Genomic DNA, 25107 nt, shown 5'->3' with positions numbered 1-25107 from the left:
TTTAAATCAAGGTCCCGCGAGTGGAGCCCGATGGGAATTAAAGTAGCTTTTATTCTCACATCAGGCTGATGTTTAAGAAAAGAAATATCTGCTGATGCTAGAAAAAAAGAAGTATTTCCCGGGCAAAACTTTTGTTTCTGGGAAGAACAATTAAAAAAAAAGAATTTAGGGAATGTGGGCGTCGTTGGCAAGGTCAGAATTTATTGCCAATCCCTATATTAGCCTTGAGATGAGCCGCGTTCTTGAGCCGCTGCAGTCCGTGTGGTGAAGATACTCCCAAAGTGCTGTTAGACTTCATTGTAGTGACTGAGTGGCCTTGCTAGGCTATTTCAGAGGGCAGTTAAGAGTCAACCACATTGCTGTGGGTCTAGAATCACATATAGGCCAGACCGGGTAAGGACGGCAGATTTCCTTCCCTAAAGGCCATTCGTGAACCAGATGGGTTTTTACGACAATCCAATAGTTCCATGGTCGCCATTACTAATACTAGCTTTTTATTGCAGATTTATTTAATTAACTGAATTTAAATTCCACCGCTGCTGTGGTGGGATTTGAACTCACGTCTCCGGATCATTAGTCTAGGCCTCATGGATTACTAGTCCAGTAACATAACCACTGTGCTACCGTACCCTGGAAAATAATCATTACCGACCTTCTGAGGTCAGGGTGGGGTTAGGGCAATGGAAGAGAGGAGAGAAGAAGGGGAGAGGGGAGAGGGAGAGGGAGAGGGGGAAGGAAAGAGGGGAGAGGGAGAAGAAGGGAGAGAGGGAAGGGAAGAGGGGGGAGAGGGAAGGGAAGAGGGGAGGGGGGAAGGGAAAAGGGGGGGGGGGGGAGGGAAAAGGGAGGGGGGAAGGAAGAGGGGAGTGGAAAGGAAGAGGGGAAGAGAAGAGTGGAGGGGAGGGGGAAGGGAAGAGCGAAGAGGGGAGGGGGACGAGAAGAGGGGAGGGGGAAGCGAAGAGCGAAGAGGGGGAAGAGAAGAGGGGAAGGGAGGGGGAAGAGAAGAGGGGAAGGGAGGGGGAAGAGAAGAAGGGAAGGGAGGGGGAAGGGAAGAGCGAAGAGGGGAAGGGAGGGGGAAGAGAAGAGGGGAAGGGAGGGGGAAGGGAAGAGCGAAGGGGGGAAGAGAAGAGGGGAGGGGGAAGGGAAGAGTGAAGGGGGAAGAGAAGAGGGGAGGGGGAAGCGAAGAGGGGTGAGGGGGAAGGAAAAGCAGAAAGGGGAAAGGAGTGGGGAGAGAGAGAGAATAAATGAGGGGAAGACAGGGAAGGCATATTTTCTGCCTCAGTCCTGAAGCGAGTGCAAAGTAGACAATGTCACAGGCCACTCATCTTCGGTCTCTTCTGAGGCTCCCGCTTCACATTAATATCCCCGTGTGACGAGGAATTCTTTCAGACATTTAGCCTTGGCGCCTGGTTTCAGCGCGGGCCTGTTGGGGGTTAGTGGTCTCCAGAGCCCAACGTTACGCAATTTTGCTCGGAATCCAGCCAAATACAGGTGGAGATTTGAGGGCAGGAGTCAAGATGCCGGAGAGGTAGAGCAATTATTGGCCCAGTGCCGAACCCGGAGAGGGCAAGATTCCCCCCCGCCCCCCCGCCCCGCCTCAACGTTGAGATTAGACGGCCCTCCCACCCAGAGAGAAAGGAAACAAAACATAAAGTCCGACCTTTGCGAAGTCTTTGGCTGCCTCCCTTGCTCGTCCACCATCAGCATCATCATTCCAGGCCAGACTCTCATTCTGAACGTAAAAAAGGGAAAGAATAAGAAATGAAGGGAGAAGAAAATAAATAAAGAAGACGGATCTGTGCATCTCTGGCCTGGAATATGCACCGATAGCGGAGGCAACATAGAAACATAGAAGATAGGAGCAGGAGTAGGCCATTCGGCCCCTCGAGCCTGCTCCGCCATTTAATGAGATCATGGCTGATCATCCAAATTCAGTACCCTGTCCCTGCCTTCTCCCCATATCCCTTGATCCCTTTAGCCGTAAGAAATATATCTAACTCCTTCTTGAATATATTTAATGAATTGGCCTCTACGGCCTTCTGTGGTAGAGAATTCCACAGGTTCACCACTCTCTGGGTGAAGAAATTCCTCCTCATCTCTGTCCTAAATGGCTTATCCCTTATCCTTAGACTGTGACCCCTGGTTCTGGACTCCCCGACCATCGGGAACATCCTTCCTGCATCTAGTCTGTCTAGTCCTTTTAGAATTTTATATCATCGAGTGTAGATCAGTGAAACCCTTCCCCATTCAGATTCCAGGGCCAGCAGTCAAATCAGCATTTTGCGGCCTACTTTGCTTTTATCAAGCAGCTTTCTATTCATTTTTCGTGCCAATTTTCATTCCTTTCCTCTCCTGAAGCTGCCGACTCCTTGCTGGGGTACATTTAAGTGTTAGCACGACAAGACGGACTGCAGCGGTTCAAGAAGGCAGCCCGCCACCGCCTTTCTGAAGGGCAACTGGAGATGAGCAATAAATGCCGGCCTTGCCAGCGACGCCCACCTCACGAGAATGAACAAAAAAAATCCCCATTTTGCAGGCGCATACTCTTGTGCACAGATCAAACACATGACGGGGGGCAGCCTGCTCTCCCAGTTAGTCGTGTTTAGCCGTCACTTTGACATCTAAAAATCCAAAGAAGGCAGAAATGTCCTGGTCAACACACAAGCACTGATCGGCCCCTACTCCGGCCTGGCCTGAGCGGAAGAGAGAAGGCCTGACCCTTCCCAAAACTTACAACACACTTTCACTTCAGCTCTTTTTGATAAAAGGCCACGCCTGTTAGTTAAAAAAAAAAAATCCTTTGGGCTCGATAAACGTGACGTGATGTTCGGCCGAAACCAGATTCGAATGTTCGGCCGAAACTGAGTGTGGCTCTAACATTCAAGAGCGGCTGTTGTCACAGCAACGTGGAGCGGGTTATTTTTTGTACCTACACTGAGATTTCTCCTCATTTAGCGTCAGTGGGGGGTCACCATTAACCAGAAACTTAATGTCAGTGAACAGTTCAGAACTGGGATGCCATGTGTCACTGTGGCGATTGTAGTCTGGAAAGCACGCTGTGTGACATTATCATCCAGTCACTTAACACATTCATATCAAATTCCATTGCCTGCTATTTAAATGGAGGCACTAATCCGTCAGGTTACGTGTCATGCGACTGGATGATGATATCAGTGTTAACACTCCATTAAGTGTTTATATATCACACTGTGCAGGTTTCAGTCAAACACAAGGCAAGAGCAATTGTCTTTTCCGGTTGTACCTAAAAAAAAATGTATTCATTCACAGGATGTGGGAGTCGCTGGCAAGGCCAGCACTCATTGCCCATCCCGAGTAGGTGGTGGTGGTGAACCGCCTTCTTAAATACAACTGCGTGGCACAGGGCAGCTAAGAAACAACCCACATTGCTGTGGGTCTGGAGTCACATATAGGCCAGACCGGGTAAGGGCAGCAGATTTCCTTCCCTGAAGGACATTAGTGAACCAGATGGGTTTTTATGACAATCCGGTAGTTTGATGGTCACCATTACTGATACTAGCTTTTTATTCCAGATTTATGTTGCCGTGGTGGGATTTGAACTCATGTCTCTGGATCATTAGTCCAGGCCTCATGGATTGCTAGTCCAGTCATATAACCATTATGCTACTGTACCCTGGAAAATAATCATTCCTGACCTTCTGAGGCCAGGGTGGGGTTAGGGCAATGGACGAGAGGAGAGGAGGAAGGAGAAGAGGCGAGAGGGGGAAGGGAAGAGGGGAGAGAGGGAAGGAGAGAGGGGAGAGAGGGAAGGAAAGAGGGGAGAGAGAGGGAAGGAAAGAAGGGCAAGGGGGAAGGAAAGAGAGGAGTACAGTTCATTTCATTTTAGGTAGGGTCGCAGGATGGTCTAGAAGTCATCTGTATATATTAGGTTTGCGATGCATGGTCCACACTCCTTATTTGGGCGTCACCATTCTGTGACACAAAGTCACGCCTGCAGTTGCGCACTTCTACCACCATATGGAGCTTCACAAGTCCCAGAAGCTTCTGAACCCTATACAGACACCCACAGCACTGCCAATGCACGGAGGGAAATTCACATTGTCTCGACTTACCATGGGGAACTGCTTTAAAATAGAATTCAACTCAAAAAAGGTTTATGCCGCCAGTGCACAGATATCAGGTAAGGTGCAGGATCGGACCCTTTGGGGACCACGCTGGGGTCCAGCTCCACTGCCATGAGCTTCAGGCTCGGCCGTGATGCCTTACATGGTCAAATAGCAGGAGATCATTTTCAGTTTTCAATTCAAAATTGGAATATCTGAGCTAAGTCTGCAAGTCTTGCGCATTAACATTTCAAAACCATGAAGGGCTAGCAAAATAAACTTGCTTTTGATTACACACAATGATACATTAATGGTATGCCAACAACATCCCCTCCCCCCTTCCCTAAACGAGCATCGAGCTCCAGACAATTTTGTGAATAGTCTTACTCGCCACAAAGACAAAATAACTGCAGCCTACAGCCAAGTGTCAGCTGTGGCTCAGTGGGCAGCACTCCTTGCCTCTGAGTCAGAAGGTTGTGGGTTCAAACTCCACTCGAGACTTGAGCATAAAAATCTAGGCTGACACTCCAGGGGAGTGCCACACTGACGGAGGTGCCGTCTTTCGGATGAGACATTAAACCGAGGCCCCCGTCTGCTCTCTAGGGTGGACGTAAAAGATCCCGCGGCACTATTTCAAAGTAGAGCAGCGGAGTTCTCCCCGGTGTCCTGGACCAATATTTATCCCTCAATCAACATCACTAAAAACAGATTATCTGGTCACATTGCTGTTTGTGGGAGCTTGCTGTGTGCAAATTGGCTGCCGTGTTTCCTACATTACAACAACAATTTGTATTTATATAGCGTCTTTAATGTAGTAAAACATCCCAAGGTGCTTCACAGGAGTATTAGAAGATAAAAAATTTGACACCGAGCCACATAAGGAGAAATTAGGTAGATGGTCAAAGAGGAGCATCTGGAAAGGGAGAGTAGAGAGACGGAGAGGTTGAGGGAGGGAATTCCAGAGCTTAGGGCCCAGGCAACAGACGGCACGGCCGCCAATGGTTGAGCGATTATAATCAGGGATGCTCAAAAGGGCAGAATTAGAGGAGCGCAGATATCTCTGGGTGTTGTGGGGCTGGAGGAGATTACAGAGATAGGGAGGGGCGTGAGGCCATGGAGGGATTTGAAAACAAGGGTGAGAATCAACAGTGATTACTCTTCAAAAGTACTTCATTGGCTGTAAAGCGCTTTGGGGCGTCGTGAAAAGCGATGTAGAAATACAAGTTCTTTCTTTCCTTCCTGCAAACGTGGCTGCTGCATTTGACTACACAACACCAGTGACTGCACTTCACACGAATCAATTCAATTCAATTCAATTCAAATGCTTTATTGGCATGAAAGTTTACAGAGAACCATATTGCCAAAGCTTACATATCAAAAAGGTACATTTTCAAACATTCTGTAGGTGTCAATCGATTTGACATTTGTTGGGTACATACAATATTACTTTTAAACAATATTAATTTTAAACAGTCTTTCTACTTCATTTGGTACGTTCAATATTAATTTTAAACAGTCTTAATTTTAAACAGTCCTCAGGTTGTGACATGTTGTTACATATTTGGCCCCAAGGTATGGTCTGTCTCCTTCTCCCAGGACTAATCTCAATTTTGACAGGTCATCCAATTCCTTGAAATCTGGGGTTGTTTGGCTTAGCTTGTTGAATAATATGTTTCTTGATGTGTTGAATTTTTCGCATTTTAGGAGGAAATGCATTTCTGTTTCAACCTCGCCGGCCAGACATTGATCGCATATTCTATTCTCTCTAGGCTGCCAGGATTTCTTGTATCTGCCTTTTTCAATTTCCAGTTGGTGGTCGCTTAGTCTGTACCTGGTGAGGGTCTGTCTCTGTTTTGTGTCTCTGATGGTCGTGAGGTAGTCTGCCAGTTTATATTCTCTTTTTAGGGCCCGGTAACATTCTAATCTGCTTTGGCTTTCGGTTACATAGATACATAGATACATAGAAGATAGGAGCAGGAGTAGGCCATTCGGCCCTTCGTGCCTGCTCCGCCATTTAATGAGATCATGGCTGATCCTTTAATTCAGTATCCCGTCCCCGCCTTCTCTCCGTAACCCTTAACCCCTTTTGCCCGTAGAAATATATCTAATTCCCTCTTAAATATATTTAATGAGCTGGCGTACACTGCCCTCTGTGGCAATGAGTTCCACAGGTTCACCACTCTCTGAGTGAAGAAATTCCCCCTCATCTCTGTCCTAAATGGTTTAGCCCTTATCCTTAAATTATGTCCTCTAGTTCTGTTCTCACCCGCCAAGGGAAACATTCCTTCTGCATCCAGTCTGTCTAGACCTGTCAGAATTTTATACACTTCTATGAGGTCCCCTCTCAATCTTCTAAACTCCAGTGTGTACATCCCTAAACTACATAGTCTCTCCTCATAGGTCATTCCCGCCATTCCTGGTATCAGCCTGGTGAATCGCCGCTGCACCCCCTCCATGGCAAGAACATCCTTCCTCAGATGAGGCGACCAAAACTGTACACAGTACTCGAGGTGTGGTCTCACCAGTGCCCTGTACAGCTGCAGCAAGGTATCCCTGTTCCTGTATTCTAACCCTTTTGCTATGAAGGCCAGCATACCGTTTGCCTTCTTGACCGCCTGTTGCACCTGCATGCTCGCCTTCAGTGACTGGTGTACAAGAACACCCAGGTCTCTCTGTACTTCCCCCTCTCCCAATCTATTGCCATTTAAATAATAATTTGCCCTCCCGTTCCTGCACCCAAGGTGGATAACTTCGCACTTGTCCACATTATAGTGCATCTGCCATTTATCCGCCCAATCGCCCAGTCTGTCCAAATCGCTCTGGAGCTTCCTGGTCTCTTCCTCTGAGCCCACCCCACCTCCTAGTTTAGTGTCGTCTGCAAATTTGGAAATGCTGCATCCGACTCCCTGATCCAGGTCATTAATGTAAATTGTGAACAGCTGGGGGCCCAGGACAGATCCCTGTGGTACCCCACTTGTTACTGCCTGCCATTCAGAAAATGAGCCGTTTATTCCAACTCTCTGTTTTCTATCTGACAGCCAGTTCCCTATCCACGCCAAAACTTTCCCCTTTATCCCATGAGCCTCAATTTTCCATGCTAATCTTTTATGTGGGACCTTATCGAAGGCCTTTTGGAAGTCCAGGTACACCACATCTACTGGCTCTCCCCCATCTATTCTACCAGTTACTCCCTCAAAAAATTCCAATAGATTAGTCAAGCACGATTTACCCTTTGTAAATCCATGTTGACTCTGTCCTATCCTGTCCCCATTTGCTAAGTGCTCCGCTATTTCATCCTTAATGATGGACTCCAGCATTTTGCCCACAACTGATGTAAGGCTTACAGGTCTGTAATTACCTGCTTTTTCCCTACCCCCCTTTTTGAATAGTGGGGTAACGTTAGCTACCCTCCAATCCATCGGCACTGTTCCCGAGTCTAATGAATTCTGAAAAATCATCCTTAGTGCATCCGCTATCTCTAGGGCCACCTCCTTCAGTACCCTAGGATGCATGTTATCAGGCCCTGGGGATTTGTCCACCTTCAATCCCTTTAGCTTCCTTAACACCATATCCTTAGAGATATTGATTTGCGTCAGTTCCTCCTTTGCCAATGTCCCTATTTTTCCCGATATCCCAGGGAGGTTTTTTGTGTCTTCCTTCGTAAAGACTGACCCAAAGTATGCATTTAGTTGATCTGCCATTTCCTTATTTCCCATTATATATTCCCCCGTATCTGACTGCAATGGACCAACTTTGGTTTTCACCAGTCTTTTCCTTTTGATATATTTATAAAAGCTTTTGGAGTTAGTTTTTATATTTTCCGCCAGCTTGTTTTCGTAAGCTATTTTGCCCCTCTTGATCATGCCCTTTGCCCTCCTTTGCTCTATCTTAAACTGTTCCCAATCTTCCGCTCTGGCGCTTTTTTTGGCTATTTTATACGCCCTATCTTTGGATTTTATGCTGTCTCTAATTTCCCCTGTTATCCACGGTTGAGTCACCTTTTTAGATTTCCTTTTATGCCAGATTGGTATAAACAATTTTTGCAATTTTGTCATTCTATCTTTAAATGTTTGCCATTGTTTATCTACCTCCAGTCCTCTCAGGAACGTTGTCCAATCAGACCTACTCAGTTCCCGTCTCATGGCATCATAATTCCCCTTGTTTAAATTCAGGACCTTAGTCTCTGAGTCAATTTCTTCGCTCTCCATTTCGAGTGAGAAATCGATCATGTTATGATCGCTCTGACCCAAGGGTCCCCGTACAACAAGATTACTGATTAGTCCCTTCTCATTGCACAGTACCCAGTCCAATATAGCCTGTTCCCGAGTTGGTTCCTCGACATATTGATCCAGATAACCATCCCTTAAACACTCAAGGAATTCCTCCTCCTCATTATTTTTACTGATTAGGCTAGTCCAATCTATATGTAAGTTAAAGTCACCTATGATGACAGCTGTGCTCTTATTGCACGCTTCTCTAATTTCCCTCGTGATGCCCTCCCTAACCTCTATTTTACTATTTGGAGGCCTATATACCACTCCTATTAATGTTTTTCGCCCCTCGCTATTTCTTAGCTCCACCCATATAGATTCTGTATTAACTGAGTTAATATCCTTCCTTTCAATTGCATTTATCCCCTCTTTTACTAGCAATGCTACCCCTCCTCCCTTTCTTTTTTGTCGATCCTTCCTAAATACTGAATACCCCTGTATGTTAAGCTCCCAGCCCTGCTCACCCTGCAACCATGTTTCCGTAATCCCAATTAGATCATAATTATTAACCTCTATTTCCACAGCTAATTCATCTACCTTGTTCCTGATGCTTCTCGCATTAAGGTATAAAACCCTCAGGCTTTTTTTATGCTCACATTTTTTATGAATTAGTTTGGCCCTTTGTTTTTTGTTCCTCACCCTTTTACCATTTATTTCTGTCTGCCTTTCACTTTCCTCTATTTCACTACATAGGTTTCTAGCCCCCTGCCATACTAGTTTAAATGCTCCCGAACTGCTTTATCAAAAATTACCCCGAGAACATCAGTTCCATCTCTGCACAGGTGTAGACCGTCCCTTTTGTATAGGTCACACCTACCACAAAACTGGTTCCAATGCCTCAAAAATTTAAAACCCTCCCTCTTACACCACTGCTCAAGCCACGTATTTAGCCTAACTATCCTGTTCTCTGTACTCTTACTAGCACGTGGCACTGGTAGTAATCCAGAGATTACTACCTTCGAGGTCCTACTTTTTAGCTTGGCTCCTAACTCCCTAAATTCTACTTGTAGGACCTCTTCCCTTTTTTTAGCTACGTCGTTGGTACCAACATGTATCACGACAACTGGCTGTTCCCCCTCCCCCTCCAGAATGTTCTGCACCCGCGCCGAGACATCCTTGACCCTTGCACCAGGGAGGCAACATACCATCCTGGAGTCTCGGTCGCGACCACAGAAACCCCTATCTATTCCCCTTACAATCGAATCCCCTATTACTATAGCCCTGCCACTCTTTTTCCCTCCCTTCTTTGCAACAGAGCCAGTCATGGTGCCATGAGCCTGGCTGCTGGTGCCTTCCCCCGATGCGTCACCCCCCCCGACAACAGTACCTAAGACGGTGAACCTGTTGCTAAGGGAGACAACCCCAGGGGATTTCTGCACTACCTTCCTGCCCTTGCTCTGCCTTTTGGTCACCCATGTACTGTCTACGCTGGCCTTAACCTGCGGTGTGACCAACTCACTAAATGTGCTATCCACACCCCTCTCAGAATCGTGGATGCTCCAAAGTGAGTCCATCTGCAGCTCAAGGGCCGTCATGCGGTCCCACATGAGCTGCAGCTGGACACACTTCCCGCACACATAGTTGTCAGGGACACAGGAAGCGTCCCTGATTTCCCACATGTTACAGGAGGAGCATGACACAGGTCCGAGCTCTACTGCCATGACTTAACCCTTATATTACTTTTTAATTTTCTAGTTATTTTGTTCCAATGTTCCAGGTAGGTTTCTTTGCATTGTTTAATGATTTGGTTCACTCGGATTGGTGTTTGGACGGCTGTGTTGGTCTGGGGCTGGTCAGGGTCCGGCTGAGTACTTAGTTTCAGTAGCAGCTGACTCAGGGGACTCTTTTCTGGGTTTAGCTCTTGGGTCTGAAAGGCTTTGAAATGAAGGGTGTCTGGGGAGCTAGATTTGAGGTGATTTAGGAAGTTTAGTGCTCGTTTTTGGATGTTTATTATCAGTGGGTATCTGCCTAGTTCAGCTCTGCATGCATTTGTTGGCGTTTTTCTTTGGATGCGAAGGATGCTTCGGCAGAATTCTGCATGTAGGGCTTCTATTGTGTGTTTTTCCCATTTAGTGTAGCTTTGGTGATTTAGCGGGCCCCATACTTCACTACCGTACAGTGCAATGGGCAGGATTATGCTGTCAAATATTTTGAGCCAGATTTTGATTGGGATTTGGATGTTGTAGAATTTTCTTTTTATTGCATATAGGGCTCTTCGGGCTTTTTCTTTTAGTGCATTCACTGCTATGCTGAAGCTCCCTGATGCTGTAATAGTTAGACCAAGGTAGGTGTAGCTCATAGTGTGTCCTATAGTGGTATCACTGAGGGTAAACTGGTATTTGTTTTCCTGACATCTGGGCCTTTTTTGAAAAATCATGATGTTGGTTTTTTTTAGATTTACTGTTAGAGCCCAATTTTGGCAGTATTTTTCGAGTAGGCCTAGTTGTTGCTGTAATCCCTGTTCTGTGGGAGACAGCAGAACCAGGTCGTCCGCATAGAACAGGGATTTCACTTCTCCATCCAGGAGACGGAGACCTGGTGACTCGCTTTGCTCCAGCATGTCTGCTAATTCATTTATGTATATGTTGAACAGGGTCGGGCTCAAATTGCAGCCCTGCCGGACGCCTCTTCTCTGGGTGAAGAAATCGGTGCGTTTGTCTCCAATTTTGACCCCGCATTTGTTTTTCAGATACATTGATTTAATAAGGTCCCTATTCCACACTGAAGAAGTTTATAATAGAGCCCTTCGTGCCATATAGAGTCAAAGGCTTTCTTGAAGTCGATGAAACAGGCGAATATTTTCCCATTTTTTGTTTGGTGTATATGTTTTTCAATGAGGGTGTGAAGGGTATAGATATGGTCGGCGGTGCGGTGTTTTGGAAGAAAGCCTATTTGTTTTTTTCTGAGGATATTATGTTTGTTAAGAAAATCAAGTAATCTACTATTTAGAATACTGCAGAATAACTTCCCTAGACAACTGAACGAATCAATCTCAGAGATGTGATAAGGTGTTAGATAAGTGCAAGTCCTTGCTGATCAGCTTCCCATTGTGTGTTGCAGCTGTGAGAATTACAGGTGATCACTGCTGGTCTCCTCGCTCAACACAGCTGCAAACTTCAAAGCAGCACTACAAAGACACTCCCTCATAAAGAGCCATTAACTCACCTGCTCTGTACAGCGACTCTCCATGCCAGGTCAGGTCAGGACTTTTAACATTCTTTTCCCCCCCAATTTTCGAAAACGATTATCAGCGGAATAAACTTTCGAGCGGATTTTACTTCGCGCCACAGAAGTGCCAGGCTATGACTACCTCCAACAAGCGAGGGTCTAACCACCTCCCCATGACAGTCAACGGCATTACCAATTCCTAATCCCCCACCATCAACATCCTGGGGGGTCACCATTGACCAGAAACTTAACTGGACCAGCCACATAAATATTGTGGCAACAAGAGCAGCTCAGAGGCTGGGTATTCTGCGGTGAGTGTCTCACCTCCTGACTCCCCAAAGCCTTTCCACCATCTACAAGGCACAAGTCAGGAGTGTGATGGAATACTCTCCACTCTCCTGGATGAGTGCAGCTCCAACAACACTCAAGAAGCTCGACACCATCAAGGACAAAGCAGCCCGCTTGATTAGCACCCCATCCACTACCTTAAACATTCACTCCCTCCGCCACCGGCGCACCGTGGCTGCAGTGTGTACCATCTACAAGATGCACTGCAGCAACTCGCCAAGGCTTCTTCGGCAGCACCTCCCAAACTCGCGACCTCTACCACCTAGAAGGACAAGGGCAGCAGGCGCACGGGAACACCACCACCTCCAAGTTCCCCCAAGTTCCCCTCCAAGTCACATACCATCCTGACTTAGAAGTATATCGGCCGATCCTTCATTGTCGCTGGGTCAAAATCCTGGAACTCCCTCCCTAACAGCACTGCGGGAGCACCTTCACCACATGGACTGCAGCAGTTCAAGAAGGCGGCTCACCACCACCTTCTCGAGGGGCAATTTGGGATGGGCAATAAATGCTGGCCTTGCTTGCGACGCCCAGATCCCATAAGCAAATTTTTAAAAAATGAATGAACTGACAACACGGCGAGGATCATGGGAGACCCGGGGGATTGTGGGATGCCTACCCTTCTGCCGCAGGGCATTGATCCTTTGGGCAATTTGTCACAGCAATCGCTACACCAGATTCTACTGTAGAAAGGAGGTGACAGCGTTCTGGGCCTGACATCTCCAGTACAACACCGAAGGCAGCGCTGAACTTGGGCCTCCATCCTATTGGTCCTCGCGACAGGCTTAATCGGGACTGGCGGTACAACAACAACAACTTGCATTTATATAGTGCCTTTTAATGTAGTATAAAATGTCCCAAGATGCTTCGCAGGAGCGTTATCAAACAAAAATTGACACCGAGCCACATTAAGGAGATATTGTTTCCCCCTGGCTGGAGTGTCTAGAAATTGGGGTCATAGTCTCAGGATAAGGGGTCGGCCATTTAGGACTGAGATGAGGAGGAATTTCTTCACTCAGAGGGTGGTGAATCTTTGGAATTCTCTACCCCAGAGGGCTGTGGATGCTCAGTCGATGAGGATATTCAAGGCTGAGATCAATAGATTATTGGCCACTGAGGGAATCAAGGGATGTGGAGCTCGGGCGGGGAAAGTGGAGTTGAGGTCGAAGATCAGCCATGATCTTATTGAATGGCGGAGCAGGCTTGAGGGGCCGTCTGGCCTACTCCTGCTCCTAATTCTTATGTTCTTATGTTGTTATATTAGGACAGGTGACCAAAAGCTTGGTCAAAGAGGTAGGGTTTTAAAGCAGGAGAGAGAGGCGTCATGGAGTCACAGGGGTCGATTTTCAGTGTGCCGTGAGGCGGGCTTTTAGGCATGCGGGGGGCTAAAATCCCGAATTCGGGGGTCCCGACACCATCCCGCCCAAAACCCGCCTCCATGTAAGTTTCAAAGGAGGCGGGTACCCGCCCCGCACTGGGACCCGCCGACCCGAGGCGGGAAGGGATTAGTGCCAATTAACTGCCTGTTAACAGGTAGTTAACAGGCAGTTTTTAGCCTAATCCCTATTTTGAGGGGTGTCGTGTGGGATTCCCGACGGCTCCAAACCACGCCAGGTTAGGGGAGTCGGGCCGTTGGGTTGAAGGACTTGGAGGGGTCGAGATGTCGGTGTTCAGGTGAGTGATGGGTGCATGAGTGCAAAGGTAAGTGTGTTTGGTGTGTCTAAAGTTTGTAAAGAAGTTTAAATTACCTGTACTTACCTTTACAGCCTTCCTTCCTCTAGGTTTCGGGAGTCCATCATTCAGCCGGCACAGAAAGCAGAATGGCCACGAGCTGTCAAAAGTGACAGCCTGCAGCTTTCAGTGCCGCTGAGATTTCTAACTGAGTCTGCGTAGAAGGACTCAGGTTAGAAGTAAGACTGTCAGTGTTTGACAGCTTCAAGCAGCTGTAAAACGCTGATATTTCATCTGTCAACACGTCTTGACAGATGAAATTTCAGTCTGTGACGTCACCTGTTCCCAGGTGGCCCTTAATTGGCCTGCTGAGCCCGCTGGGCAGGCTCAACAAGGTCAATCAAGCGAAAATCGCGTGGATTGGCCGCATCTTGATGGAGGTGGGACTACAACCCGAAAGTTGTAGTCCCGCCTCCTTCCCGACTCCTGAATGAAAATCCAGCCCATAGAGTCATAGAGTTATACAGCACAGAAGGAGGCCCTTCGGCCCATTGTGTCCACGCCGGCCATCAAGCCCTGTCTATTCTAATCCCATTTTCCAGCACTTGGGCCGTAGCCTTGTATGCTATGGCGTTTCAAGTACTCATCTAAATGCTTCTTGAATGTTGTGAGGGTTCCTGCCTCTACCACCCTTTCAGGCAGTGAGTTCCAGATTCCAACCACCCTCTGGGTGAAAAAGTTTTTCCTCAAATCCCCTCTAAACCTCCTGCCCCTTACCTTGAAACTATGCCTCCTGGTTATTGACCCCTCTACTAAGGGGAAAAGTTCCTTTCTAACTACCCTATCTATGCCCCTCATAATTCTGTACACCTCAATCAGGTCCCCCCTCAGCCTTCTTTGCTCTAAGGAAAACAACCCCAGCCTGTCCAGTCTCTCTTCATAGCTGAAGCGCTCCAGCCCAGGTAACATCCTGGTGAATCTCCTCTGCACCCTCTCCAATGCAATCACATCCTTCCTATAGTGTGGCGACCAGGTGGCGAGGCTGAGGTAGAGGGAGGGAATTCCAGAGTTAGGGCCTCGACGGCTGAAGGCACGGCCACCAATGGCGGGGCGAGGGGAGTGGTAGGATGCGCAGGAGGACAGAATTGGGAGGAGCGCAGAGAATCGCGGAGGTACATTGCAAATAAAAGACACAGAGAGCAGTGTTTACAGGTAACAGGTCTGTTCTCGATTCCTCACTGAACTGCCTCAAACCAGAGGGCCAGAGAGCACCCGAAACAAATAGCTGTTTGCAAAGCAGCTGGACTCGGGAAGTGGTCGTAATTCATAGCAGATTCCCAATAAGGTGACCTTGAGATTCAAAGGCCTCAATATGGACTCGTGTTGAAACCCAAACACATCTCACTCTGGCACTGGTAACACCGATGGCGGCACGACAGTAGAAAATCGGGCCCCAAGAAGACAAGTGCAATACAACAACATGCATTTATATAGCGCCTTTAACGTAGTAAAACATCCCAAGGCACTTCACAGGAGTATTTTAATACAAAAAATTTGACCCCAAACCACATGGAACCATAGAGCTATACAGCACAGTAAGAGGCCCTTCAGCCCATCGTGTCTGCGCTGGCCATCAAGCCCTGTCTATTCTAATCCCATTTTCCAGCACTTGGTCCGTAGCCTTTTATGCTATGGCGTTTCAAGTGCTCATCTCAATGCTAAGGAGAAATTAGGGCAGGTGACCAAAAGCTTGGTCCAAGAGGTAGGTTTTAAGGAGCGTCTTAAAGGAGGAGAGAGAGGTAGCGAGGCGGAGAGGTTTAGGCAGGGAATTCCAGAGCTTAGGGTCGAGGCAGCTGAAGGCACGGCCACCAATGGTGGAGCGATTATAATCAGGGATGCTCAAGAGGGCAGAATTAGAGGAGCGCAGATATCTCGGAGGGTTGTGAGGCTGGAGGAGATTACAGAGATAGGGAGGGGGCGAGGCCGCGGAGGGATTTGAAAACAAGGGTGAGAATTTTGAAATCGAGGCGTTGCTTAACCGGGAGCCAATGTAGGTCAGCGAGCACAGGGGGTGATGGGTGAACGGGACTTGGTGCGAGTTCGGACACGGGCAGCGGGGTTTTGGATGACCTCAGGTAATACAAGTAACAAAGGAACTGTGTAGATTTATTCAACAAGAGGACATCTAATGGAGTTCTTTAAAATGATGAAAGATTTTGATAGAGTAGACACACAGAGAGAGATTCCACTTGTGGGGAAGAGCAAAACGAGAGGCCATCGATATAAGATAGTCACCAAGAAATCAAATAGGGAATTCAAGAGAAACTTCTTTACCCAGAGAGTGGTGAGAATGTGGAACTCGCTACCACAGGAAGTGGTTGAAGCGAACAGTATAGATGCATTTAAAGGGAAGCTAAATAACATATGAGGGAGAAAGGAATAGAGAGAGTTAGAGGAGGAAAGACGGGAGGAGGCTCGAGTGGAGCATAAACACCGGCATGGACTGGTTGGGCCGAATGGCCTGTTTCTGTGCCGTATGTTCTATGAAATCCGATGTAGAGGGAGTGACCATTCTTCAATGCAGGGCTCAGCTCCACGTAACAAGGGGCATTATTAGTTAATGCAAATGAAGAATTTTTATTGCACAAAATGCCTTTCCTCTACGTTCAAACATCAATGAAGCATCTTTTCCAATAATTCAATACTTGTAGAGGTAAAAAAAAATACTGATCCTGCTTTCAAAAAGCAAAATGTTCCCCTGCTTTTTTTTAAAACTTGGCAAACGGCAGCAAGAAATCCCTCTAGCCGCTATCCTGGCCCCTTGGAATCGGCATCGCCACTGGTGCCGTTTTCATAACAAAGCGGCCCCTAAAGAGGCTGTCCTCCCTTTGGAGGTACTGCTCCAATATGAACCATATATGAGATGCCACCAGCGATCTAGAGACACCAGAGCCGCTGTTATGAATCTTATGACCCATGAAGAAAGACTCATGAAATAACACTGGATGGCCAGCTGGTGGCGCCATCCAGGGAGTATAAATACTCGGGCGTGGGCCCAGCTTGACCAGGACATTTTGTAAACAGGAACTAGTGAAAGATAACTAGACCTATGTTTTGAAACAAGTTGATTAAAGCCTGGCTTTATACTCGAACCAAGTGCGTAGTGAGTTTTATTGCGTCAGCTGCATTGCCAGGTCAGGTTCCAAGGAGCCTCCAGTGATGGTACATAGAATTTACAGCCCAGAAACAGGGCAATCGGCCCAACAGGTCCACACAGGCGTTTATGCTCCACACCCTACTTCATCCCACCCTATTAGCATAACCTTCTATTCCTTTCTCCCTCAAGTATTTGTCCAGCTTCCCCTTAAATGCATCTATGTTTCAACCACTACCTGTGGTAGTGTGTGCCTCATTCGCACCACTCTCTGGGCAAAGATGTTCCTCCTGAATTAATTATGGGATTTATTAGTGACTATCTTACATTCATGGCCCCTCGTTTTGGACTATCCCACAAGTGGAAACATCTTCTTTATGTCTACCCTATCGAACCTCTTCATAATTTTAAAGACCTCTATCGGGTCACCCCTCAGCCTTCTCTTTTCTAGAGAAAAGAGCCCCAGCCTGTTCAATCTTTCCTGATAGTTATAGCCTCTCAGTTCTGGTGTCATCCTTGTAAACCTTAGTTGAATGCAGCTCGTCTACCACTTTTCTGGCTGTGGGCGCGTTGCGCTTTCAGCCAGTTTGTACAGGCTATTTTCACGTTACTGTCCCAGGCAGACCTTATCCCAACATTGAGGAGGGGCCATGCTGGAATCTTCAAACCGTTACTGTGCAAATGCACAGTTACCTTAAAGCTACGATCGATGCATTGGAACAACTGCATGGACCCCATCTTGCCCATATAGAGTTGTTTCATCGTTAGAACATAGAGAGGCAGACAGCCACGAGGCTGATCCCTCTGGTCAAAGGAAAGATCCAAGATGGATTAAACTTGGCCTTTTAACTCAAAAGGTGTATTAAGGCAGTAAATGGTATGAAAACGTAAATCTGGAACACTGCTTCAGTTTTAACTTAGTGAGACATAGGGATTATGCATCAGATTCAGGAAGTCCTTTTGGATGCTTAAAAACAGGCCTCTGATTGAAAGCAAAAATCCTGGACTTGTTTAAAAAGAAGTTCGATGCTCAGGGGAGATGGAGAAGAGAGGAAATGTAGGTTCTTTTTGGATGGTGGATGGGCCAAATGGCCTCTCTGACCCGTGAGTTCAGAGGACCATCAGTCTCACAGTGTAACCGGTGTCGATGAAGGTGATGTGGTGGACATCGCACTGTATATTCGCCAGCTCTGCGCCACACGGAGGAAACAACTACATTCACAACGAGGCATGACTTTCTCCAAAGCTCAGCTTGGCCACCACGCCGGGAACAGATTTGACATAATCTAATTTTATCTGGAAAACGGACCTTGTGCTGACAGCGAAGAGGTCGATGAGAGCAACCTCACTGCAAACCCAATCAATACATTATCAAACAGGCGGCAGATAAACAGTGTTCGTCTTCACTTACTTGACACAGAACATCTGGCTCAGTGACACAGAAGGACAGTGGGATCACTGGGCCTCGAGAGTTCTTTCAGGTTACGGGGCATCAAGTCTGGTAAACTGGGAAAGAAAAGGGTTTTTTCCCCCATTAAGGGAGAGTTCCACAGTGGATTTCCGCCTCCCCCCCCCACACACACAGGGTTCTGAAATCATACTTAAATGAAACAGAAGTCCAACTAATCAACAAAAAAATCATAGGCTCCTTCGCTGTGAAGGCCCCCTCCTCATATTTTGAAGGGGAGGCCTTCAAACTCCACTCAGGTGTGGCAGCAGTTGGGGGAGGTGGGGGGGAAGAGGCTACAAAGGACTTCAGCATTCCTGGGCTCGTAAGGTTGGTGGTGGGGGGGTGGGGGTGGCAGGGTGCTGTGGGGGTGGCAAGAATCAAGCTCTACCAGGGCTTCTCAATCCTCGTTACTACCCGGCATTTATTGTCCATCTCTAGAAACATAGAAGATAGGAGAAGCAGTAGGCCATTCGGCCCCTCGAGCCTGTTCCGCCATTTAATGACATCATGGCTGATCATCCAAATTCAGTACCCTGTCCCTGCTTTCACCCCATATCATTTGATCCCTTTAGCCTTAAGAAATATATCTAACTCCTTCTTGAATATATTTAATGAATTGGCCTCAACTGCCTTTTGTGGTAGAGAATTCCACAGGTTCACCACTCTCTGGGTGAAGAAATTCCTCCTCATCTCAGTCCTAAATGGCTTACCCCTTATCCTTAGACTGTGACCCCTGGTTCTGGACTCCCCTGCCATCGGGAACATCCTTCCTGCATCTAGTCTGTCTAGTCCTGTTAGAATTTTATAAGTTTCAATGAGATCCCCTCTCATTCTTCTAAACTCTAGCGAATATAAGCCTAATCGACCCAATCTCTCCTCATATGTCATTCCTGCCATCCCAGGTATCAGTCTGGTGAATCTTCGCTGCACTCTCTCCATGGCAAGAACATCCTTCCTCAGATAAGGCGACCAAAACTGCACACAATACTCAAGGTGTGATCTCACCAAAGCCCTGTACAACTGCAGCAAGACATCCTTGCTCCTGTACTCGAATCCTCTCGCTATGAAGGCCAACATACCATTTGCCTTCTTAACCGCCTGCTGCACCTGCATGCTTACCTTCAGCGACTGGTGCACAAGGACACCCAGGTCTCGTTGCACTTCCCCTTTTCCCAATCTATTGCTGTTCAGATAATAATCTGTCTTCCTGCTTTTGCCACCGAAGTGGATAACCTCACATTTATCCACATTATTCTGCATCTGCCATGCATCTGCCCAATCGCCCATCCTGCCCAAATCGTACTGGAGTTTCTCGGCATCCTCTTCACAGCACACACGCCCACCCAGCTTTGTGTCGTCTGCAAACTTGGTGACAATCTCTAGTTGCTCTAGTACAAATGAGTGGCTTGCTAGCCCACCTCAGAGGGCAGTTAAGAGTCAACCACATTGGTGTGGGACTGGAGTCACCTATAGGCCAGATCCCAGGTAAGGACGGCAGGTTTGCTTCCCTAAAGGGCATTAGTGAACCAGGTGGTTTATTTTCCCAACAATCCGACAGCGTCACGCCATCTTTTTATGTCCAGACTTATTCATTCAAATCTTCCAACTGCCATGGTGGGCACCTGGACTCGCGTCCCCTGGAGTAATTAGTCCAGGTCTCCGAATCACGAATCCAGCAACATAACCACTACACTACCGTACTCGGCCAAGGGACGGGAGGCCAGCCCACAGAACCAGACGGCAGCATGGTTTAATGGCTTCCAAAAAAAAGAATTAAACAGGGAGAAAGGGACAGATCTTTACTAAATCCGGAGACAATGTAGGGCTTGTTTGACTTTTATTTACTAAGATGTGTTACCATTATCATAGAATCATAGAATAGTACAGCACAGAAGGAGGCCATTCGGCCCATCGAGTCTGTGCCGGCTCTTTCGAAGAGTAATCCAGTCAGTCCCGCTCCCCCGCCCTTTCCCCATAGCCCTGCAATTTTTTTCTCCTTCAAGTATTTATCCAATTCCCTTTTGAAGGCTACTATTGAATCTGTATCCACCGCCCTATCAGGCAGCGCGTTCCAAATCCTGACCACTCGTTGTGTAAAAAAGTTTTTCCTTATCTCGCCTCTGGTTTTTTTGCCAATCACCTTAAATCTGTGGCCTCTGGTTATCGAGCCTTCAGCCATTGGAAACAGTTTCTCTTTATTTACTCCATCTAAACAGTGGGCAGCACTCTCTCTCTCGCCTCTCAGTCAGAAGGTTGTGGGTTCAAGTCCCACTCCAAGGACTTGAGCACATAAAGCTAGGCAGACACTCCAGTGCAGTGCTGAGGGAGTGCTGCACTGTCGGAGGTGCCGTCTTTCAGATGACACGTTAAACCGAGGGTCTGCCCTCTCAGGTGGACGCAAAAGCTCCCGTGGCACGATTTCGAAGAAGAGCAGGGGGAGTTCTCCCCGGTGTTCTGGCCAATATTTATTCCCCAAACAACGTCACTAAAACAGATGATCTGGTCATTATCACTTTGCTGTCTGTGGGAGCTTGCTGTGCGCAAATTGGCTGCCGCGTTTCCTACATTACAACAGCGACTACACTTCAAAAGTACTTCATTGGCTGTAAAGCGCTTTCGGACGTCCTGAGGTCGTGAAAGGCGACCTCTGATTTTAAACACCTCTATCAAATCTCCTCTCAGCCTTCTCCACTCATGGTTAGCTTTCTATTCAACACAAACCTTTCTGTCGTGTGCAACTGCTTGGGGTGGGGGAGGGGAAGGTCTAGACCACTCAACGTAACAGCCGACAGGGCAGGTTGGCAGCTAGCCAGAATCAGTTCCGTTGATTACTCGGAGGCCTTGCAGCTAATTCACTTTGGGGAGGAGGATTTATCAGATCAAATTAAACAAGACAAACATAAGAACATAGGAAATAGGAGCAGGAGTCAGCCATACGGCCCCTCGAGCCTGCTCTGCCATTCAATAAGACCACGACTGATCTTCTACCTCATCTCCACTTTCCCGCCCGATCCCCATATCCCTTGATTCCCTTAATATCCAAAAATCTATCGCTCTCTGTCTTGAATATACTCAATGACTGAGCCTCCACAGCCCTCTGGGGTAGAGAATGCCAAAGATTCACCACCCTCTGAGTGAAGACATTTCTCCTCATCTCGGTCCTAAATGGCCGACCCCTTATTCTGAGACTGTGACCCCTGGTTTTAGAATCTCCAGCCAGGGGAAACATCCCCCCAGCATCTATCCTGTCAAGCCCTGTAAGAAGTTTGTATGTTTCAATGAGATCACCTCTCATTCTTCTAAACTTTAGAGAATATAGGCCTAATCTACTCAATCTCTCCTCATAGGACAATCCCCCCATCCCAGGAACCAGCCTGGTGAACCTTCATTGCACTCCCTCTATGGCAAGTATATCCTTCCTTGGGTAAGGAGACCAAAACTGTCCACAATACTCCAGGTGTGGTCTCACCAGGGCCCTATATAATTGCAGTAAGACGTCTTTACTCTTATACTCAAATCCTCTTGTAATAAAGGCCAACATACCATTTGCTTTCCTAATTGCTTGCTGTACCTGCATGTTAACTTTCAGTGATTCGGGTACGAGGACACCCAGGTCTCGCTGAACTCCAACATTTCCCAATCTCTCACCATTTAAAAAATACTCTGCTTTTCTATTTTTCCTACCAAAGTGGATAACTTCACATTTCTCCACATTATATTCCATTTGCCATGTTCTTGCCCACTCACTTAGCCTGTCTATATCCCCTTGAAGCCTTCTTGCATCCTCCTCACAACTTACATTCCCACCTAGCTTTGTATCATCAGCAAACTTGGATATATTACATTTGGTCCCCTCATTCAAATCATTGACGTAGATTGTGAATAGCTGAGGCCCAAGCACTGATCCTTGCGGTACCCCACTAGTTACAGCCTGCCAACCTGAAAATGACCCGTTTATTCCTACTCTCTGTTTTCTGTCCATTAACCAATCCTCAATCCATGCTAGTATATTACCCCCAATCCCATGAGCCCTAATTTTGTTTAATAACCTATTATGTGGCACGTTATCGAATGCCTTCTGAAAATCCAAATACACCACATCCACTGGTTCCCCCTTATCAATTCTGCTAGTTACAACCTCAAAAAATTCTAACAGATTTGTCAAACACAATTTCCCTTTCATAAATCCGTGTTGACTCTGCCCAATCTTATTATTTTCCAAGTGCCCTGTCACCATGTCCTTAATAATAGATGATAGCTTTTTCCCTACTACTGATGTCAGGCTATCTAGCCTGTACTTCCCCGTTTTCTCTCTCCCTCCTTTCTTAAATAGTGGGGTTACATTTGCTACCTTCCAATCTGCGAGAACCGTTCTAGAATCCATGGAATTTTGGAAGATGACAACCAACGCATCCACTATCTCTATATATAGGCACCTCTTTCAAAACCCTAGGATGTAGTTCTTCAGGTCAAGGGGATTTATCAGCTTTTAGTCCCATTAATTTCTCCATAGAATCATAGAATGGTTACAGCACGGAAGGCGGCCATTCGGCCTGTCGAGCCCCTGCCGACTCTCAGTTAGTCCCACTCCCCCGCCCTTTCCCCGTAGCCCTGCAATTTTCTTTCCCTTCAGATACTTATCCAACTCCCTTTTGAAAGATAAAATTGAGTCTGCCTCCACCACCCTTTCAGGCAGTACATTCCAGATCTTAACCACTCGCTGTGTAAAAATAGTCTTTTCTTACGTCGCCTTTGGTTCTTTTGCCAATCACCTTAAATCTGTGTCCTCTGGTTCTCGACCCTTCCACCAAGGGGAACAGTTTCTCTCTATCTACTCTGTCCAGACCCCTCATGATTTTGAACACCTCTATCAAATCTCCTCTCAACCTTCTCTGCTCCAAGGAGAACAGCCCCAGCTTCTCCAGTCTATCAACGTAACTGAAGTCCCTCATTCCTGGAATCATTCTCGTAAATCTTTTCTGCACCCTCCCTAAGGGTGCTATTTTTTTTTACTAATACTAATCTCTTTCAGTTCCTCATTCTTGCTAGACCCTTGGTTCCCCACTATTTCCAGGAAGTTTTTTGTGCCTTCTTCCGTGAAGACAGACACAAAGGGCAGGAATCGGGCTGGAGGTGGGACTACAACTTTCGGGGTTGTAGTCCCGCCTCCATCTAGATGCGGCCAATCCACGCGATTTTAACTTGATTGACCTTGTTGAGCCCGCCCAGCGAGCTCAGCAGGCCAATTAAGGGCCACCCGGCAACAGGTGACGTCACAGACTGAAATTTCATCTGTCAAGAGGTTTTGGCAGATGAAATATCAGTGTTTCACAGCTGTTTGAAGCTGTCAAACACTGACAGTCTGTATTCTAACCTGAGTCCTTCTCCACAGACTCAGTTAGAAATCTCTCCTGCACAGAAAGCTGAAGGTTGTCACGTTTGACAGTTCACAGCCATTCTGCTTTCTGTGCCGGTGAGATGAGGGACTCCCGGAACCTACAGGAAGGAAGGCTGAAAAGGTAAGAAAAGGTATGTAAAACTTATTTAATCACTTTAGACACACCAAACACACTTACCTTTGCACTCATGCACCCATCACTCACCTGAACACCGACATCTCGACCCCTCCAAGTCCTTCAACCCGACGGCCCACCTACTCTAACTTGGCGTGGTTTGGAGCTGTCGGGAATCCCACACTTCAACATCAAAAATAGGGATTAGGCTAAAAACTGCCTGTTAACTACCTGTTAACAGGCAGTTAATTGGCACTAATCCCCTTCCCGCCTCGGGTCGGCGGGTCCCAGTGCAGGGCGGGTACCCGCCTCCTTTGAAACTGGCACAGAGACAGGTTTGGGGGCGGGATGGGGTTTTAACCCCCACCCCACGCCTCCAATCCCGGCTCCACGGCACAATGAAAATCCTGCCCAAAGTATTTGTTTAATTTCTCTGCGATTTCCTTATTCCCCATTATAATTTCTCTTGTCTCAGCCTGTAAGTGACCTACATTTAATCTTTTCCTTTTTACATACCAATAAAAGCTTTTACAGTCTGTTTTATGTCTCTTGCTAGTTTACTCTCATATTCTATTTTCCCTTTCTTTATCAATTCCTTTGCTGAATTCTAAAATTCTACCAATCCTCAGGCTTACTGCTCTTTTTGGCAACATTAGAAGCCTCTTCCTTTGATCTAATACTACCTTTAACTTCTCTTGTTAGCCATGGTTGGACCACTTTTCCTGTGGGGTTTTTGTGCCTTAAAGGAATGTATATTTGTTGTAAATTATGTATTAATTCTTTAAATGCTAGCCATTGCTTCTCTGCCATCATACCTTTTAATGTAGTTTCCCAATCTACTATAGCCAACTCACCTCTCATACCGACGTAGTTTGCTTTGATTAGATTTAAGACCCTAGTTTCGGATTTAACTAAATCACTTTCAAGCTCAATATAAAATTCTATCATATTATGGTCACTCTTCCCTAAAGACCCCTTTACTACAAGGTTATTAATTAACCCTTTCTCATTGCACAATACTAGATCTAAAATAGCCTGTTCCCTAGTTGATTCTTCAACATACTGATTAGAAAACTATCTTGCATACATTCCATAAATTCGTCCTCATCACTATTACTGCAAATTTGGTTTGCCCAGTCTATATGTAGATTAAAGTCCCCCATGATTACTGTATTACCCTTGTTACATGCGCCTCTAATTTCCTGATTTATACTCTGCCCTACATTACAACTGCTGTTTGGGAGTCTATAAACAACTCCCACCAATGTTTTCTGCCCCTTGCTGTTTCTTAGCTCCACCCAAACTGATTCTACTTCTTGATTTTCGGAGCTAAGATCCTTTCTCTCTACTGTCTTTATCCCACCCTTTATTATCAGAGCTACCCCTCCTCCTTTTCTGTTTTGCCTGTCTCTTCTAAAAGTTAACTATCCTGGGATATTTAGGGGGAAAATTC

The 25107-nt window shown here is 46.7% G+C and overlaps 1 protein-coding gene across 1 annotated transcript in view; it reads right to left on the bottom strand.

Annotated features, from left to right (window-relative positions):
- Positions 1-25107, bottom strand: part of LOC147097354 (AT-rich interactive domain-containing protein 3B-like) — a 302108-nt gene that overhangs the window by 154939 nt on the left and 122062 nt on the right. The window contains exon 4 of the mRNA XM_085972262.1: positions 1658-1729. Within this exon, the coding sequence (XP_085828388.1) occupies positions 1658-1729 (72 nt within the window). The remainder of the gene's footprint in view (positions 1-1657; positions 1730-25107) is intronic.

This window comes from Somniosus microcephalus, chromosome 32 (assembly GCF_052327205.1).
Source record: "Somniosus microcephalus isolate GS21.2 chromosome 32, FLI_Smic_1.0, whole genome shotgun sequence".
Lineage (NCBI taxonomy): Eukaryota > Metazoa > Chordata > Chondrichthyes > Squaliformes > Somniosidae > Somniosus > Somniosus microcephalus.
The sequence above is the reverse complement of the archived record's forward strand: the minus strand, read 5'-3'. Positions and strand labels throughout refer to the sequence as shown.